Below are 21,085 nucleotides of genomic sequence, written 5' to 3' on the forward strand. Positions count from 1 at the left end.
TAATTTTTTTTTCCTTTCTCTCTTTTTAAAGATTAACTTGTTAACAGCTCTCTTAACATAAGTCACAGTTAGGGATTTTTTTTCCCAAGTATTTTCAGAATTCTTGGCCAAGAATATTCAATATATCATGGACTGCCAGAAGAATGAACCAAAGTGTCTTAGAGGAAGTACAGCTCCTTAGAAGCAAGGATGGCCAAGACTTCATCTTACTTACTTCGGACATGTCGTCAGGAGGGACCAATTGCTGGAGAAAGGCAGCAACTTGGTAGAGGTTAAGCAAAAAATGAGGGAGACCCTTGATGAGATGGATTGACACAGTAGCTGCAACAACAGGCTCAAACATAGCAATGATTGTGAGGATGGCACAGGACCTGGCAGTATTTCATTCTGTTATATGCGAGGTCACTATGAGTCAGAGTCAACTCGATGGCACCTAATAACAATAATTTTCAGAAATCACTGAAAATATATTTCTTCTTAAAAAACAAAATGATACACCTGGGGAAATGTTCATGATCACTAGCCATTAAAAACCGAAAAACCAAACCCAGTGCTGTCGAGTCAATTCCAACTCATAGAGGCCCTATATGAGTCACTAGCCATTAGGGAAATGCAAATCAAGACTACAATGAAATACCATCTCATCCCGGCATTACTGGCACAAATCAAAAAAACAGGAAATAACAAATATTGGAGAGGCTGCAGGAAGATGGGAACTCTTATCCTTTGCTTGGGAATGTAAAATGATACAACCATTTTAGAAAATGATATGGCACTTCCTTAGAAAGTTTGAAATAGAAATACCATATGATCCAGCAATCTCACTCCTGGAATATATCCTAGAGAAATAAGAGTTGTCACACGAATAGACATATGCACACCCACGTTCATTGCATCATTGTTCATAATAGCAAAAAGATGGAAACAACCTAGATGCCTATCAACAGATTAATGGATAAACAAACTATGGTAAATACACACAATGGAGTATTATGCAATGATAAAGAGCAACGATGAATCTGTGAAGCATCTCATAACATGGATAAATCTGGAGGGCATTATACTGAGTGAGATAAGTCAATCACAAAAGGACAAATGTTGTATGAGACCACTACTATAAAAACTCGTGAAAAAATTTACACACAAAAAGAAACAATCTTTGATGGTTACAAGATAGGGGAGTGTTGGGGATGGAAAAACACTAAATTGACAACAGATAAGTGGTAACTTTGGTGAAGGGAAAGACAGTACACAATACTGGGGAAGCAAGCACAGCTTATACAAGGCAAGGTCATGGAAGCTCCATAGACATATCCAAACTCCCTGAAGGATGGAATTGCTGGGCTGAGGGCTGTCGGGAACACCTAGCTCATTGGCATAACATAGTTTATAAGAAAATATTCTACATCCTACTTTGGTGAGTAGTGTCTGGGGTCTTAAAAGCCTGTGAGCGGCCAACAAGGAAACTCCACTGGTCCTGCCCCTTCGAGAGCAAGGAAGAATGAAGGAAACTAAAGATACAAGGGAAAGATTAGTCCAAAGGACTAATGGACCACATCTACCATGGCCTCCACTAGACTGAGTCCGGCACAACCAGATGGTGCCTGGCTACCACCACTGACTGCTCTGACAGGGATCATAATAGAGGGTCCTGGACAGAGCTAGAGAAAAATGTAAAATAAAATTCTAACTCAAAAACAAAGATCAGATTTGCAGGCCTAACAGAGACTGGAGAAACCCTTAGAGTATGGCCCTCGGACATCCTTTCAGCTCAGTAATGAAGTCACTCCTGAGGTTCACCCTTCAGCCAAAGATTGAACAGGCCCATAAAACAAAAGGAGACTAAAGGGGCACACCAACCCAGGGGCAAGGACTAGAAGGCAACAGGGCACAGGAAAGCTGGCAACAGGGAACCCAAGGTTGAGAAGACAGAATGTTGTCATGTCATGGGGTTGTTAATGTCATAAAACTACATGTACTAACTGTTTAATGAGAAACTAGTCTGTTCTATAAAACTTCATCTAAAGTCCAATTAAAAAAATGGAGTAAGTACACTGATATTTAAGAAAATATTATTATAACAGTGGGGTATACACAAAACCCATTATTTAAAACATTTTTTAACATAAAATGAAACTGCGTATAATGATGGAAAGTCAGGTGGCAAAATTTCAAGAAACAGTCCAATTATATTGTCACCACAAAGCTTTCCAGGATGATTTGGGAAAGCAACTTGAAGCAACACAATATTTTCTAGATACTTAAACATATCTGTGAATATAAAAAGGCTTTTATTAGACTTTATAAGATTGTTAAAATTCCTACCTCTTTCTGTTATACCTCTCCGTTAAATAGGAAATCGATGTGTATCATTGTGGATTTGAAAACTGGGGAAAGATGAATTAGTACATTATAAGTATATAACATTTTATTTTATTCTACTTGGTCACAAAGTCAGTGTGATGGCCCGACTCAATGTGAATAAAAGTTATTACTGAATTATATAAGAAAGGAAGGCAAAGAGGATACACAGCTTGGAAAGTTGGTGGGCCAAGAATTCTGGGAGAAACTCCCATTGCTGAAGATGCAGCTGCTCTACCATTCACTTAGGCATCCACCAGATTTAAAAATCAGCCCCACTGAGCATCACCATGGCAGACTTCAGAACTGCCTTTATTGGAAATGTTTAAGAACCAAAGTGATACTGAGCTCATAGCTACTATGTGGCACAGAGGGAATGGATATGCTGGGTGACCATCCTCTCGAAGTGTCTTCTTCTTTATAACGCTGTTTCTGTAAGTGCAGGCATTTAAATTTGCATGTCTTAAAAAATCTCATGAAACAATTCTTTGCTGCTTTTGGAAATGTCTACACTGTTTCAGTGACTTTTATGAGTCGTGATCGTTCTATGGAAGTTGATTTCATGGAAGAAGTTCTGATCTGAAGCCTAAGGTCCTTCAAGGAAGACTAACTCCATTACAGGGCATAAATGGAAGAGATTTTAAAGAAGTTCTATGAATAATTCCTCTACGTAATATTACATTTTTAGAGAGTCCCTTTCCAGTTGATGGCTAAGTATATTTTTGAAAAAGCATAACTAACTAAGCCGCTTAAGTACTAAAAGTGTCAGCACTAAATTTGTCCTTAGATGGCTGTAAAGCCCAGCTAACCTGATTCCAGTAAAAAACTGTACTTAAAGCAATTAAAACATACCAAATTTTGTTCGTTCTACTTCTCTATTTAAATTTCAAACAACGAATACAACAACTTCTCTTTGTTTTATTAAGGTGAAATTCACCTAACAAAAATTAGCCATTTTTAATGTGAACAATTCAATGACATTTGGTATATTCACCTTTTAATCAGTCCAAAGGGAAATCCCATCCCCATTACAAGCTACTTTCCATTCTCCCCTCCCTCCAGCACCTGGCAATCATAATCTGAACACCTGAACCGGAACAACCTGAACGCCAGTTTTCGTTCTGTCTCTATGGATTTACCTATTGTGTGGAATCATACAATACGTGACCTTCTGTGTCTGGCTTTTTTTCACTTAGCATAATGTTTTCAAGGTTCATCCATGTTGTAGTATGTACCAGAACTTCATTTCTCTTTACGGCTGACTAATACCCCATTGTATGTATATACCACAGTTCGTTTATCCATTCATCTGTGGGTAGATATTTGGGCTGTTTCCACCTTTACACTATTATGAATAATAGCGCAGTGAACATGCCTGTACACATATTTGCATACCTATTTTCTCCCTATTTGTTTTAATGATACAAAAAAGTGGTACAACAACCCTACTTTCATATCAATTAAAATTTCCTGGCTTTTCATGTCAAAAACAATTTTTCAGACAGGCTTCTCTCAAATTATAATGTAGATATCAAAATCCTCTAGACCACACAACAGGTGTACTGTGATAACCAATGAAAACCAGTTGTAGTCAAGTTGATTAGACTAATGGCGACCCCATGTCTGTCAAAGTAGAACTGCGTTCCATAAGATTCTCAGTGGATGATTTTTCAGAAGTACATCACCAGGCCTTTCTTTCAAGATGCTTCTTGGTGGACTTGCCCTTTCAATCTTTCGATTAGCAGCCAGGCGTGTTAACCATTTGCACCACCCAGACAGAAAAAATGATATGAGCAAAGTCAAACAAAATGGATACCCTCCTCTTATTCTTTCACTCCTTCCTCCCTACCCTTCTTCTTTTTCATCTTTTTTAAATAAACATGATTTAACCACCACCACCCCAGATTGGGAACTCTTCAATAGCAGAAACCACATCTTTTTCATGTCTGTGGTTCCAACAGTACTTATCCTGCCCCTGACATGTCAAAAGAACTCAATAAATGAATTTCTGCTAAGTGAACGGGTGATTGGATGTAAGGGTGGGTGGATGGATGGGTAGAAACACTGGCTTCACACTCCCCTAGTTATTCTCTCTTTTGTTTCAAGCTCCTTCTCTGCCTCCCTCATAAGTATTGGTGCTTCCCCAAATTCCTCCCTCTACCCTTTCTCTTTTCACTCTTGAGCAAGTTTATCTGTGGCTTTAATGATGACTTCCACGCTGAGTCCCAGATTTATGAGTACAGCTGTGCTGAGTTCCAATGACAAATCTAACAGCCTAGGGGATCTCTCTATCTGGTGCTTCATAAATATCTCATGCTACACATTTCTAAAACACTACTCATTATCAACTCCCAGCTCAGCCCATATCCACTGGACATAAGTTATAACGTCACATTCCTTGTGTCCAAAACTAAACTCACTATCCACCTCCAAGCCCATATCCTACTCTCCCCAAGCTGGTCTTTCCATTGTATTCGCCATCTCACTTGGTAGCTCCACCATTCAAGTCACTTATCCTGGAAACCTTGGAGTCATCCTATATTCTTACCTTTCCATCACCCCCACAATCTAATTAATCACCAATTTCTCTTGATTGTTGTTTCCTAATCTCTGTCAAATCCATCTCAACTTCTCCATCCCCACTACCACCACTGGGGATATCTAGGACTTCAACATCGTGCATGATGTGGATTAGTGTGACAGCTTCTTAATCTGCCCCACTCTGTTTCCCACCATCGACCTGCCACACAACCATCAAATAGACCTCTACAAAATGCAAATTGACCAAATTATTCCCCTACTTAAAATCTTTCATTGGTTCCCTAATAGCAATAGGGTAAATTCTAAACTCCTTACCATGGAGTTGATTCCAACTCATGGTGTCCCCATGCATGTCAGAGAACTATGTTCCACACGGTTTTCAACTGCTGTGATCTTTTGGAAGTAGATTGCCAGGCTTTTTTTCTGAAGCATTACCTTTCAGTTAGTAACCAAGCTCTAAACTGTTTGCACCACCCAGGGACTCCTCTAAATTCCTTAGCATAGCTCACTCCTCTAAATTCCTTAGCATAGCTCGTAAAGCATTTCACACAATATATCCCCTATCTCTGCAGTATCATTTCCCACAACTCTCCTCTTTATGCTCTATATTGCAAGAATAGCAAACACGTTGTACTTCTCCAGATACACCAAGCCATTACACATTCTCTTTCCTCAGCCCAGAATGCCCTTCCCACCTTCTTTACCTGGTGAACTACCATTAATCCTTCAAGAGCCTGATCATGGAAAGTTTTCCCTCTGCAAATCTTTCCTCACTAACTTCTCTCCAAGACAGAGTCAGCCTCCTTTGTTTTGCTATTTCTGTGCCTTGCACCTATTACCATTACAGCAGTTGCCATGCTCTTTTAATTACTTGTTCAGATGTCAGAGTCCCCTACTTAATCAGGCATTCCTTAAGGCATGGCCTATATCTTTTTCATCTTTCTATCCTCAAAGCTTGGCACACCCATGCTATAAAAGCAAGAAGGGGAAAGTGAAGAAAACTGAACATTACCAGAAGGCATGTATTTGTATAGCTTGTCAGCACTCTAGGAACTACATTAAAGAGTGTTGCCTAATATAGATTCCATGTGTTTTATTCAATTAATGCAAGGGAATCCCAATTTCATAATTGGTAACATACTCTTAAGCTGTACAGGCAGATTCCTGCCCATTTATTTCTTTAATTAACTCGTTGCCTTGAGGCCTTTGGTGAGTCTTAAAAAAAAAAAAAAATTTTTTGTCTTAGCAACCACTAAATAGATAAAAATATCCACAATATACTTAAGTTCTTCACATTCACCTTGAACAAGTTAATTAGTTCACCAAAATAACTGATGGATTTCTTATTTAAAAAAAAAAAAAAAGACACTAAAGCTGTATCTATTTTATGCAATGCTGCCCTATGTAGTAAGATCCAGCCTGAGGAGGCAAAACTATCTTCAAGACTAAAAATTAAAAGGCCTGGAGAAATTTCGTTATTAAAATTTCCCAATATTAACCTGAACAAAGCTTTCTGACTACTCTATCATGAAAAAGCAGTTTCTGGGGCCCAGGATTTTTATTTCCAAAGCATTTTTCTTTTTAAATACAGTGTCTCTTCTGAGACAATAAATTACAAGATATGTAAATAAAATCCACTGTGTAGTAGAAATAAAACTTATAATATCCTCAAAATCATATCTCGAACCCTCTTGTTGAACTGTGTGGGAATTGAAAGAATCTATGCTGATTGTTCACCAGTGCTGACAGAATCAAGTTTCTTAAAAAAAAAAAAAAACCACTCTTTACCTTGCCCTAACCACATAAAACAAATTATAACAAATTAATAAAAACAACATAAAAAAAAAACCTCCCTTACTTTTTCATCTGTCTTTCTCCCTCTAGTTTCCCATGCCTCTGTGATTACACTAAGTCTAGATTAGGTCTCCAAGGTAGAGCTAGGCAGGGGCCATTATGCTGCATGACTCCAGGGGCATGTTTCTCACAGAAATTTATGTGACTTGTGCCCCCGGGAGTCAGTTAGTGCCAGCCGGTATGGCTATGCATGGCAGCCCAGGGCTAGACAGACAGGACAAAGGGCAAGAGCTCTTCTTCTCCTGGAGGTCTCTCCCACTGATGCTCCTAGTATCAGGTCAACTTACTCAACAGGGTCTCAGAGTCTCCTAAACTTGCTGAAGGATTTTTTTTTTTTTTTTTAAATCTTGAACTGTCTTGAAGACTTAACTTTTAGTTGAAGTCTCTCTAGGGCAGAAAGTCTCATAAAAATCTCCTGAGAACCTTGTTAAGATGCAGATTTAGTGTAGTAGGTGTGGGGTGGGGGCTGAGCTTCTGAATTACAACATGCTCCAGGTGAGTCCACAACCACACTCTGAGTAAACAAAGCTTCAGAATATTTGTCCTCTAGTTAAAGAAGGATAAGCATATCACTTAAGCACCGGTTACTTCTTCCTATCTAAAGTCATTTTATTAAAAATCCCAATTTTTAATTTTTCCTCATTGAATTCATGATCTGCATTACAGAAACTTTAGAAAATACAGTTAAGGAAAACAGAAGGGGAGAAAAACATTACTCAGTTTGCCAGATATAACAAATAGAGGATTTCATAAATAAAAATATTTAGCACACAAGAAATGAATATTTTTTAGTATAAGTATGCCCCAAACATTGCTTGGAATATATTAAAATATTTGCTGTTTATCTGAAATTCAAATTTAACTGGGTGTCCTGAATTTTATATCTGGCAACTCTACCTATAACCCTTCCATCTTGATATAACCACTTTTAATCTCTTAACATAGTTTCTTACACTCCTATATACATATACATGCATATAAAAACCAAACCCATTGCCCTCAAGTGATTCCAACTCATAACGACCCTATAGGACAGAGCAGAACTGCCTCATAGGGTTTCCAAAGAGCGGCTGGTGGATTGGAACTGCTGACATTTTGGGTAACAGCTGAGCTTTAAATAAAGCCCACTGCTATCAAGTTGCTTTCACCTCATAGTGACCCCATAGGGTTTCCAAGGCTGTAAATATCTATGGAAGCAGACTGTCACATCTTTCTCCCTCAGAGCTGCCGGTGATTTTAAACCACTGACCTTTCAGTAAGCAATAGATCCACCAGGGCTCCTTACATATATATATATATATATATATACACACACACACATATACACACACATATACACACATATATACACACACATATACACACACATATACACACACATACACACACATACACACACATATATAATTTTATATAATGTACATAACCATAGTTTAGAAATACAAAACTTTACAGTTTAGATATTCCTTTCAATTAAGAATATTATTGGAAATTCTGTGAATTTATATATATTTACCCCCATCTTATAGGTGAAGAAAGTGAGGCTTAGAAGAAACCACCTTAAGAATAATTTAGCAGTGGGAGAACCTAAGCATTACTACAGGATATAGTTGCTCAGGAGTTATTTACTTCCTTCTTTCCAAGGCAACATTCCTTGTTCTTTATGTCACACTAGAGCTCTAACAATTTAATTCCAGGCTAGGCCATCTCAATTAATTTGCCATGGATTTGGGGCAATTACGTGGCCAATCTAATCATCCCCAATCATGCTTATATCCAAGCCTAATCACCACAGCCAAATTGTTTAAATAGTGATAGAGTTGCATCATTAAACTGGTGAAATCAACTCTGGATGAAATTACTAAAATCCTTTCAGCTAATCTTCTTGTTGTTGCTAGGTGCCCTCATGTTGGTTCCTTCTCATAGTGACCCTATGTACAACAGAATGAAACACTACCTGGTTATGTGCCATCCTCACAATCATTGCTATGTTTGAGTCCATTGTTGCGGCCATCGTGTCAATCCATTCATTGAAGGTCTTCCTCTTCTTTGTTGACCCTCTACTTTACCAAGCATGATGTCCTTCTCCAGGGATTGGTCCCTCCTGATAACATGTCCAAAGTATGTGAGATGAAGTCTAGCCATCCTCTCATTCCGGCTATACTTCTTCCAAGACAGATTTGTTCTTTCCTCTAACAGTCCATGGTATATTCAGTATTCTTCATCAACACAATTCAAATGCATCAATTCTTCTTCAGTCTTCCTTATTCATTGTCCAGCTTTTGTATGCATATGAGGTGATTGAAAATACCATGGTTTGGGGCAGGCACACCTTAGTCCTCAAGGTGACATCTTTGCTTTTTAACACTTTAAAGGGGTCTTTTGCAGCAGATTTGTCAAATGCAATATGTCATTTGATTTTGTGACTATTGCTTCCATGGGTGTTGACTGTGGATCCAAGTAAAATGAAATCCTTGACAACTTCAATCTTTTTTTCATTTATTATGAAGTTGCTTATTGGTCCAGTTGTGGACATTTTTGTTTTCTTATGTTGAGGTGTAATTCATACTGAAGGCTGTAGGGTTTGATCTTCATCAGTAAGTGCTTCAAGTCCTCTTCACTTTCAGCAAGCAAGGTTGTGCCAGCTGCATATTACAGATTATTAATGAGTCTTCCTCCAATCCTGATGTTGAGTTCATCTTCATATAGTCCAGTTTCTAAGATTATTCGCTCAACATACAGATTGAATAAGTATGGTGAAAGGATACAATCCTGATGCACACTTTTCTTGATTTTAAAACAAGCAGTATCCCCTTGTTCTGTTCAAAAGACTGCCTCTTAGTCTATGCACAGGTTCCTCACGAGCACAATTAAGTTGTTCTCGAATTCCCATTCTTTGCAATGTTATCCATAATTTGCTATGATCCACATAGTTGAATGCCTTTGTAAGTCAATAAAACACAGGTAAACATCCTTCTGGTATTCTCTGCTTTCAGCCAAGATATACCTGACATCAGCAATGATATCCCTCATTCCATATCCTCTTCCGAATCTGGCTTGAATTTCTGGCAGCTCTCTGTCAATGTGCTGCTGCAACTGTTTCTCAATGATCTTCAGCAAGATTTTACTTGCATGTGATATTAATGATAATAATTTCCACATTCTGTTGGATCACCTTTCTTTGGAATAGGTAAAAATATGGATCTCTACTAGTCAGTTGGTCAGGTACCTGTCTTTCAAATTTCTTGGCATAGTCTGGGGTCTTAAAAGCTAGCAAGCAACCATCTAAGAGGCATTAATTTGTCCCAAACCACCTGGAGCAAAGGAGAATGAAGAATACCAAAGACACAAGGAAAATATTACCCAAGAAACAAAAAGGGCCACATAAACCAGGGACTACATCAGCCTGAGACCAGAAGAACTAGATGGTGCCCAGCTACCACCAAGACTGCCTTGACAGGGAACACAACAGAGAGTCCGCAATGGAGCAGGAAAAAATTGGGATGCAGAACTCAAATTCTAGTAAAAAGATCAGACTTAATGGTCTGACTGAGACTGGAGAAACCCCAGAAGATATGATTCCCGGACTCTCTGTTAACCCAGAACTAAAACCATTCCCGAAGCCAACTCTTCAGACAAAGATTTGGCTGGATTGTCAGGCATAAAATGATACTAGTGAAGAGTGTGATTCATAGTTCAAGCAGATGCATAAGACTATGTGGACAGCTCCTGTCCAGAAGTGAGATGAGAAGGCAGAAAAGGACAGGATCTGGTTGAACGGACACGGGAAATCTGGAGTGAAAAAGAGGAGTGTGCTAACATATTATAGGGATAGCATCTAGGGTCACATATCAATGTGTGTATAAATTTTTGTATGAGAAACTAACTTGAGCTATAAACTTTCACTTAAAACACAATAAAGGAAAATTAAAAAAAAAAATTTCTCGGCATAGACGAATGAGCACCTCAGCACTATATCCATTCACTGAAACATCTCCATCGGTATTTCATCAATTCCTGGAACCTTGTTTCTCACCAAAGCCTTCAGTGCAGCTTGGACTTTGTCTTTCAGTACCATCGGTTCTTGATCATATGCTACCTCCTGAAATGGTTGTGTGCTGACCAATTCTTTTTGGCATAGTGATTCTTTGTAGTCCATCTTCTTCTGAGCTAATTTTAAATATTAATATTTAATAAACATGTACAAATTTGGTTGGCTACTAAACATGTCTCCAAGTTATCATTTTATTTTTTTAATAGCTTTATTGAGATATAATTAATATGCCGTACAATTCACCCGTTTAAAGTATAGTTTTCAATGTTTTTTAGAATATCCATAGGGTTGTACAACCATTAAACTTGTTGCTGTCGAGTCAATTCTGACTCATAGTGACCCCACAGGATAGAGCAGAACTGCCACATAGTGTTTCCAAGGACCTGCTGGTCGATTCTCACTGTTAACCTTTTGGTTAGCAGCCGAACTCTTAACTACTTCACCACCAGGGCTCTGTGCAACTGTTACTACAAGATAATTTTAGAACATTCTTTCCTTTCCAAAAGAAATCCTGTACCCATTATCATTCACTCCTCCCTCCCCCTTCCTTCCATTCCCTGGCAACAACTAATCTACTTTTTGTCTATATAGATTTGTCTGTTCTGGAAATTTCATATAAATGGACTCATACACTATGTGGTCTTTTGCAACTGACTTCTTTCACTTAGAATACTGTTTTCAAGTATCATCCATGTTGCAGCCTGCATCAGTAGCTCACCCCTTTTTGCAAAATTGTCTTTTACAATTAATAACAGACTCTTCCTTTGTGCCAGTAATTCCATCCATGCTTTGAAAACATCAAGACCACGTGAAAAGAAGTATATTGTTAAAGCTCCATCTTCTGAAATATCCAAGTTCGTTTCTGAGGATGAAACAAAAGAGTAGAACCAGCACACCAGGAAAACATTCTCACCTTGTCAGAGCTCTTCTGCTTTGACGTAGACCTCAGCCCCACCCCCCTCCCCTCATGGATTTTGGATAGATCACTAAGTACTTGCTGCAGCTGAATTTGTTCATTTACTTATCTGTTTCTCTCACTAGACTGTAAGTCCCATGAGAGCAGGAATTTTCATCTGACTCATTCACTACTGCATCACCAGTGTCTGGACAATGCCTGGCACCCAGGACATACTCAATAAACATTTGTGGGAGGGGTAAGTAAAGACAGATCATCTCGTCAGAAGGTCCCTGGGTGGTGTAAGCAGTTTACGATCAGCTACTGATCTAAAGGTTAGTGGTTCAAACCCACCCAGCACTGCCATGGAAAAAAGTCTTGACGATCTGCTTCCATAAAGATTACAACCAAGAAAACTCTAGAGAGCAGTTCTACTCGGTAACACATCGGATTGCCATGAGTCAGAACTGACTCCATACAATGGGTTTGGTTTTTTTGTCCTGTCGGCTACCAATAAACAATATTCTCTTTGGTTACCATTTGCTAATTTTACATATTTTCATCTTGTGGTCTTGGATTTTAGTCAAGTATCTTTATTGTTCCTTCATCTTCCACTAGATAATTTGCAAGTCTGTCATACAGCTCAAAATAGCAACTTTTAAGATAACTTCTGACACCACTTCACCCTCCAACTAAACTGCTTCTTGCTGTCAGGCATCTGCCTCTCATTTTCATTAGCTGCAGTATTATTCTAATCACTCCGTGCTGCAGTCACAGAGAAAGAAAAAGGGAGGGTTCCAAAAAACTGTTTTTTTTTTTTCCTCTTCTTTATAGAAAAATGCTTGAAATCAAAGGTGCTATATGATAAACTCTCAACAACACTCACACACAAAATCTCCAATCTGCTTAAGTGTTCTGCAGAGAGGCAAGTGTATTTCTGGGAATGTGTGGGAAGGAGAGGCCAGTGCAATCTCATAGGATTCCCAGGCCTGATTTCCCAGGCAACACTTCTGCAGAACTGAAAATGGAACAGGCTGTGGGATGGCAGAAAGGTTTCCAGAGATATAGGATGAGTGACAGGAAATAGATCAATCCACACGCTTAACACTCAGGTAAGGTTTGAAACAATTGCTGGTTGCGCTCAGTTTCCCAGTGGAATCTTGGGCAACTCAATTAACCTCTTTCTGCCACATTCTCATCACTTATAAATTGAATATAACAACCTACCTAGCAGAGATTGCAGAGGGATTTGCTAATAAATGTGACTAGACAGCTATATGTGTGATACCTAATAATATTATGTTAACTAGCATAAAATCATAGGGCTACAAAGGACTCAAGAGGTCAATCTAGACCTTTCACATGGGTAAATAATTAAGTCATTCCAGAGGGATTAGGTTCTAATCCTTTATAAAAGGTATCTGCATAAAGGCATTCCCGGAAAACTCCTCTTTGTCACAGGATTCTTGCTTTAGTTGAAGACAGCCAGATTCTGCCACATTAGTACTCTGTGTTTCTCTCTGTGTGGGAAGGACAGTAGCAGCTGTACTAATTCTTAACAGGTGGCTGTACCTCTTCAGAGATCAAAATGGAATTGCATAATGATTAAGAGCATGGGTTTTGGAGTCAGGCTGACTGAGGCTTCCATCAGACTCTACTCCTTGCTGGCTCTATGACTTTGAGCAAGTTATAGCCTTAACCTCTTGAGCCTCAGTTTCTTCTCCTATAAAATAGTTGTGGCACTGACCCCATAAGGCTCTTATTAGAACTAAGTGAGAAAAACAAGTAAGGTACTTCTCACAATGCCTGACTCATGGTGGGTACCAAACTGTATCACAGTCTCTAACAATAACATTACAGAATTTATATGCAAACTCTCTATTTGAGAATTTGCCTGCTTGCAAAAGCTTCTTTGTAACCTACAAATCAATACTTGCAGCATTTTCACGGTTATTTCTGGACATGCTCAGAATGGCAAAAAATTTGAGTTCCTTAACGAACATATTCCCAGTTGAAGTTGAGCAAGGATGGTTCAATATTCGCTAATCCAGTGTTCCTGATGACTGGTAAAGAAGCCCTGGTGTTGGAGTGAGTGGTTAGGCACTTAGCTGCTAACCAGAAGGTCAGCAGTTCAAACCTACCAGCTGTTCCTTGGGAGAAAAATGTGGCAGTCTGCTTCTGTAAAGATTACAGCCTTGGAATCCCTATGGGGCAATTCTATTCTGTCCTATAGGGATGCTTTGAGTCAGAATCAACTCAGTGCAACAGGTTGATGTTTTGGTAACTGGTAACTACTGCAAATAGCAAGAACAAATGTATTTTCTAGGCTGAATAACACTAGTTACTCTGATTTTTACTTACAGTCCTAATTTTTAAAGTGTTAACTTTTTTTTTTCTCTTTTAAACCTACAACAAATTCTCCACTTTCATTTTTAACATTAAAACCAAAAACCAAACCCATTGCCAACAAGTCAATTCCAACTCATACTGACCATGTAGGACAGAGTAGAGCTGCCCCATAGGGTTTCCAAGGAGTGCCTGGCGGATTCAAACCACTGACCTTTTGGTTAGCAGCCATAGCACTTAACCACTGCACCCCAGGGTTTCCACATTTTTAATATAGGGCACAAAACTGTAGGTAGTGGATAGCTATGCTGACCACTGGGACGATTCCTTCTTGATTTCTCCTGAGATCATTGTGCCACAGGGAAAACCAAGTATTAGCCCACAATGAAGAATCTACTAAGGGCTTCTCTGGCTTTTCAACCAGTGGGCATGGAAACTGAGGGTCTCGCATAGCATTTCTCTGAATTCTTTGAAAGACTGTGTTTTTGGAAGACCTGGGTGGTACAAACAGGTTGTGCTCAGCTACTAACCTAAAGGTTGGTGGTTCCAATCCACCCAGTGGCACCTCAGAAGAAATGCCTGGTGATATACTTCTGTAAATTTAATTGAAAACTCTATGGAGCACAGTTCTTCTCTGACACACATGGGATCACTATGAGTCAGAATCAACTAGACAGCAGTGAGTTTTAATGTGTCTATGGTTCAAATTAATACTTCTGAAAACATAGTACAAAGTTGTGTAGAACTGTGCAGACTAGTTTTACAGATTCCAACAAATTGAAAATCTCTTCTGTAGCACTGTGTGGCCCAAAAAAAAAAAAAAATTAAGAGACATGCTTATATTTTTTCCTTAAACTTTGCTTACTTCAAGCAGGGGGCTGCCTACTGTAATTATTTGTGTTAGGGAATTTGGGGCTTGGCAGATAGAAGAAGTGGACCAAGGTAGCTTGTCTGGTAAACCTAAACCCACTGAAGAGACTTGAGAAGCAATTAGAGAGGAGAGACCACCATGTTTCACACCTCCAGTGTCTCTGGGTCCCTCAAGCAGGGAAACACATCTCCCTCTGAGGCATCACCCGGAATTCAGAGCAGAGGGCTATGCAGTATGTATCTTGGGAAGGCACTGGGACTCTTAACATCAGCGAAGACTTCCATACTCCACAAGTGGTATGAAAACAGAGCCATGGAACATTAAGGGACCACGGAGAGTTTGGGCAATGTGTTTATGTGCTGTGGCCAAGATGGCTGGAGAGTAGTGACCTTTCCCGTAATTTCTAGGTACAATGTAAAAACCTCCTGGAGTCTGGTGCCTCCCGGGTAGGAGAAAGTCATCACAATAATGTCCCTCAACACCTGAGTATAATGGACTGAGATTTATACCCCTTGTGATGGGGGCTTTAAAATATGCCAAGGCCTAACCTCCTTTGATCCTGGCAATAAGCCTCCTGAAAGGTAATTATCCCTATTTTAATGCTGTGGATGCAAAGGCTCGGAGAAGTTAAGTGTCTGGCCTGGGGTCTCTGAATTGCAATTCTGCATATGTCCTACTATATACCATATTACTCCCTGTGTCTGAAATTTTTTAACCTAACCTTGAAATCCAGCATTTCCAAGTGATGATGTATTCTAGTATGAAACTGAAGCTTCTAGTATACAAAATTGAACTGCAGTATGCTTATAGCTGTGTTGCAAAAACAAAGACCCAAAGCTATGCACATGAAAAAAGACTCAAATATACAGCAAACTGGTGAAAGGTAATTGGGTTTAGGTGAAGGGTATTGGGCACATTTATTTTTCTACTTTTTTTCATTAGAAATTTCCTTTAATGAACATATGTTACATTTACAATGAAAAATATAAGCTAAATGAATGATTTATATATCTATCTACATATACATACATACTTTTTTTTTTTTTTAGGGAGCTAGAGATTCAAACAATTCACAAAACAGCAATGCAGGTCCTTACAGGGGAAGAGAGAAATCCTCTTCACCTCCCAGGAAACTATTTCCTTTCCCTTCATCCCCTGCACCACCCATGGATGACAACCCTGGTTATTGAGTCAAATTATTCAGGATGGTATCACTTCTCTATAGAGGATGTGCCAAGCCAAAGGCAGAAATCACTTCTAAATTTTAACAGAAGTCCAATTTTGCCTGGGACGCATTCATATTTGGAATAATAAATTAGAACAAATAATAAATGGAGTTCTACAATGGGCTCTTGGTCCTTCTTAGCTATCCATACTAATAAGTGAAAGAAATTCTGTCTAGAACTTCTGAGAGTATAAACTTTGGGGGAGGCTGGGAGTGAGAGGGACTAGTTCTCTTAGGTCATCTATTATTCACAACCTTGCTTGCTGAAAGTGAAGAGGACTTGAAGCACTTACTGATGACGATCAAAAACCATAGCCCTCGGTATGGATTACACCTCAATATAAAGAAAACAAAAATTTTCACAACTGGACCAATAAGCAACATCATGATAAATGAAGAAAATATTGAAGTTGTTAAGAATTTCATTTTATTTGGATCCACAATTAATGCCCATGGAAGCAGCAGTCAAGAAATCAAACAATGTATTGCTGGGCAAATCTGCTGCAAAAGACCTCTTTTAAGGTGTTAAAAAGCAAAGACGTCACTTTGAGGACTAAGGCATGCCTGACCCAAGCCATGGTATTTTCAATCACCTCACATGCATGCAAATGCTGGATAATGAATAAGGAAGACTGAAGAAGAATTAATGCATTTGAATTATAATGTTAAAAATGAAGAATATTGAATATACCATGGATTGCCAGAACAATGAGCAAATCTGTCTTGGAAGAAGTACAGCCAGAATGCCCCTTAGAAGCAAGGATGATGAGGCTTCATCTTATATACTTTGACATGTTATCAGGAGGGACCAATCCCTGGAGAAGGACATCATGCTTGGTAAAGTAGAGCGTCAATGAAAAAGAGGAAAGTCCTCAATGAGATGGATTGAAAAAAGTAGCTGCAACAATGGGCTAAAACACAGCAACGATTGTGAGGCATAGGACCAGGCAGTGTTTCCTTCTGTTGTACATAAGGTCGCTATGAGTCAGAACCAACTCAAGGGCACCTAACAACAATATTCACAAAGGGGAAGAGGACATCAGTGGGGGCTACTCTTTTGTATTTCAGTCTTCTGCTTCATTCACAAGCATCCTGGAGCCATTATTATATAAAAACAAAGTTCTTCCTGGCTCTGATCTCACCTCACAGGATCTCAAGAGATAAGCCCAGAAGCTACCTAATGTTTTCTCAAATCGTTCTTACTCACCTTCACACAGCCCAGTGTTCTCCAAGTAAAATTGGGCTCTACACTGGGATAGACACTCGCCAGAGGGGACATCTACCCCAGAAAGCTGCTCCACTTGCAATCCTTCTTCTGGCTTCTTACACTGAGTACAGTGAGAGGGCTCTGGACCCACACAAGTCAGGCACGAGGAATGACAGGCTGCAAAGAGGAACAAAATGCAGAAAACAATCACAAGGATCACATATATTTTACAACCAAGGACAGTGGATCATTAAATCAAAACCACTTAGAAAAGTTCACCAGATCCATTCTTCCAGAATATTGTTTTTCTAGCTTCTATACAAAGCACAGGGGTGATAACAGTAATATCTGTAGAAGGCAAAATGAGGGGGATGTTAACTAGTCACACCTCTCAGGTCCTTTAAGAACTGTCAGGCTAGATCATGAAAAAATCAGCAAACAAGACAGTATTGGCTTGGTTCTCCAGAGAAACACATTCAGTGAATGACAATTTAACACTATGCCCTCGTTTTTTATTGAGGATTTTAAGATGCATTCATATGAAGGACATTACTGTGTCTATTGCAAAAATGGTTGTTGTGTTATTGTACAGTATGCCAACCAACACCCATTATCTAAGGGTCTAGGCAACAAATTCCTCTTAGAATTTAGATGGAGAAATAGCACTTTTCTAGGCAAGGCACTATTTGAATAGCAACAATAATTTCACAATCCATCACAATTTCTTATTTTCCCTGGCTACTTGTGAAAATCAGAGCCAAATATAGTACTCAAGCCATCTCATGCCCACATTTTGATACCATTAACTCTTTTCCTTTCCTTCAAATATTTCTCTAAATTTTATTTTTCAAACTGTTTATTGCAGCTGCCCTGTTTTAACTATATTTTCTCAAACTATTCTCCAATTCTTTTTCTTAGGTGGCCAACATATAAATAAATAAAAATTAATTTCACTTAATTAAAGTGTTTGTTCCCGATGTTCTAGTTTCCAAAGGCTCCAATGATACTGCCCTCTCCTCATGAGCCCAAAGCCTTCTTTGGCAAACAGCTATTTAGAATTTTCCATTTTACTCAGCCCAGAGGCATTGGTTGCGATTCTCAGCTTGCTCAGCAGTATCATTAACAAAAAGAAGTTCTTCAGGGAAAAACAAAAATGAAGGCGAATTAGCAAAGCTAGGAGAGTAGAAAAGAAGGAAATAAGAACTTGGTTTTGTTTTAATGTACACTAAAGAAAACAATGGAAACCATACTGTCCTCTAGTATAGTCAGAAAATTCATGAACTTTTGGGCATTTTCACAAATATTCAAAAGTGATTTTTCAGATTATTCCTTCTTAAACCTATTATAATAAAAAAAAAATTGTATAAAATGTATATGTGGCCACATAAGATACACTGGATGAAAAGTGGTACTGAAAAGTAACAGCAGTGGAAAAATTATATACGTCTTTGTGATGGGAAAGTCTGTTAAGAGTGACAATAACACTAACAGTACCTTTGCAGACCCCATGGTCAGGGTAAAAGTCCTCTCCACAGCTGGGCAAACAGTAGCCTTGGCGCAGCACATTGGGGTGGGCGCAGGCTATACAGTGAGAGGCTGTAGGTCCAGAGCAGCTGGCACACGAGTTATGACAAACTAAGGAAGACAATGAAAGGGCAATCCAATATGGCAGGTGACTAAAGAACCCACTCCGTGGCTCGGCATCTTATGTGCTAAGAATTCCTCTCCTCTAGATTTCAAATCCCCCTTCAAATACAACACCAACCAAGTAAAAACAAATGTTGTGAGATGGTTATATTGCCAGAACTGCCACAAAACCCCTCTACTCATTTTTTACCACAGCCTAGTTTTTATTCCAGTCCAGCTGCTGTCACCTTGACTCCAACTCATGGCAATACCATGTGTGTCTGAGTAGAGCTGTGCTCCATAGGGTTTTCAGTGGCTGATTTTTCAGAAGTAGGTCACCAGGCCTTTCTTTCAAGGTGACTGTGGGTGGACTCAAATCTCCAACCTTTCACTTAGCTGCTAAGAATATTAACAATTCATACCATCCATAGATTAACCTACATTTTATTTAGTGTTTGTATTAAGTGTTTTGTGCACAGTATCATTTTTCATCCTCATAGCAATATTATGAGGTAGGTATTATTAACCACTGTATACAAATGAACAAACTGAGGTCTTGAGAGTTTAAAAATTTTGCCCAAGATGACAGAGCTCATTATTTGCAATTCTGGGATACAGCCTTAGGACTGTCTCCACCAAAAAAACCCATACTGTCTGAATAGGAAAGAGTGTTGAGAGCACCAGGAATTTTGTCCAGTTCATCCACTCACTCATCTATGTTCTCTATCAAGTTCGAGTCTCTCCAGGCCTAGGTCCCTTTACATATGCAAAGTAAGAGATTGGACTAAATGATTGTTTAAGATACTTCCAGTTTTACCGTTCTATGATTCTAAGTAAGAATTACTTTAAAAAACCTAACACCACATGTGACGATGCCGGGAACCTATCTCCCCTGCTCTGGCCTTGGGCAGTGACAGTGGGACATCTCTTACTCTAGGAGACAGGTGGTAGTACTGACAGCCTGCACCAGACCTTTGGCAGGGCTGGAGTCAGAAGTGAGAAGAGAACTCTGGAGGACAGTGGTCAAGAGCTGGGAGCAGAAACTATGGAGACAGGATGAGAGCCTGGAGCTGGTGTACTGGGGAAAGAGGAAGAATACTGGGTGAGTACAGAGGCTGACAGATCAAGGGGAGGTTGATGAGGAGATATGGTGAGACAGGACTCAACGTCTTGCCACTAAGAGTCACCAAGTAGAAGTGAGAATGTGTGTGTAAATTTCAGACAGGAAGGACAATCAAGGAGTGCCAGGCAGGAATAAGTTCTCAGAGTTCCCTATAAGGAAAGATACAAGTCAAGCATATAGAAGTTGAAACTTATGAAGTCTCAAATGAGAGTGTTTTAATAGTTTAGTTGGTGTAATCACTCATCTATCAGTTTGTTGTACTGTGGTAGCTTGCATGTTGCTGTGATGATGGAAGCCATGTCACTGGTATTTCAAATACCAGCAGGGTCACCCATGGTGGACGGGTTTCAGTGGAGTTTCCAGACTAAGATGGACTAGGAAGAAAGCCTGGGGATCTACTTCCAAAAAAAAATTGGCCAGTGAATACATTATGAGTAGCAGCAGAACACTGTCTGATAAAGTGCTGGAAGATGAGCACCTCAGGTTAGAAGGCCACTCAAAATATGATGGGGGAAGAGCTGCCTCCCCAAAGGAGAGTCAATCTTAATGACGTGGCTGGAGTAAAAGCTTTTGAGACCTTCATTTGCTGAGGTGGGACGGCTGGAAATGAGAAGATACACCTGCAAACATCCATTAATAACTGGAATGTGGAACGTATGATGTATGAATTTAGGATAATTCGAAGTTGTCAAAATGAAATGAAATGCTTGAAGATAGATATCCTAGGCATTAGTGAGCTGCAATGAACTGGTATGGGCCATTTTGAATCAGACAATTATATGGTCTGCTATGCTGGAAACGACAAATTAAGAGGAATGGCGTCACATTCAGTATCAAAAAGACCATTTCAAGATCTATGCTGAAGTACAAGGCTGTCAGTAATAGGATAATATCCATATGTGTACAAAGAAAACCTGTTAATATAACTATTATTCAAATTTACGCACCAAACACTAACGTCAAAAATGAATAAACTGAAAAT

The 21,085-nt window shown here is 39.2% G+C and overlaps 1 protein-coding gene across 1 annotated transcript in view; it reads right to left on the reverse strand.

Annotated features, from left to right (window-relative positions):
* Window positions 1-21,085, reverse strand: part of FRAS1 (Fraser extracellular matrix complex subunit 1) — a 524,357-nt gene that overhangs the window by 229,174 nt on the left and 274,098 nt on the right. The window contains exons 17-18 of the mRNA XM_064285669.1: window positions 18,849-18,989; window positions 17,355-17,531 (exon numbers count right to left, since the gene is read on the reverse strand). Coding sequence (XP_064141739.1) covers window positions 17,355-17,531; window positions 18,849-18,989 — 318 coding nt within the window. The remainder of the gene's footprint in view (window positions 1-17,354; window positions 17,532-18,848; window positions 18,990-21,085) is intronic.

Source organism: Loxodonta africana, chromosome 5 (assembly GCF_030014295.1).
Source record: "Loxodonta africana isolate mLoxAfr1 chromosome 5, mLoxAfr1.hap2, whole genome shotgun sequence".
Classification (NCBI taxonomy): Eukaryota; Metazoa; Chordata; class Mammalia; order Proboscidea; family Elephantidae; genus Loxodonta; species Loxodonta africana.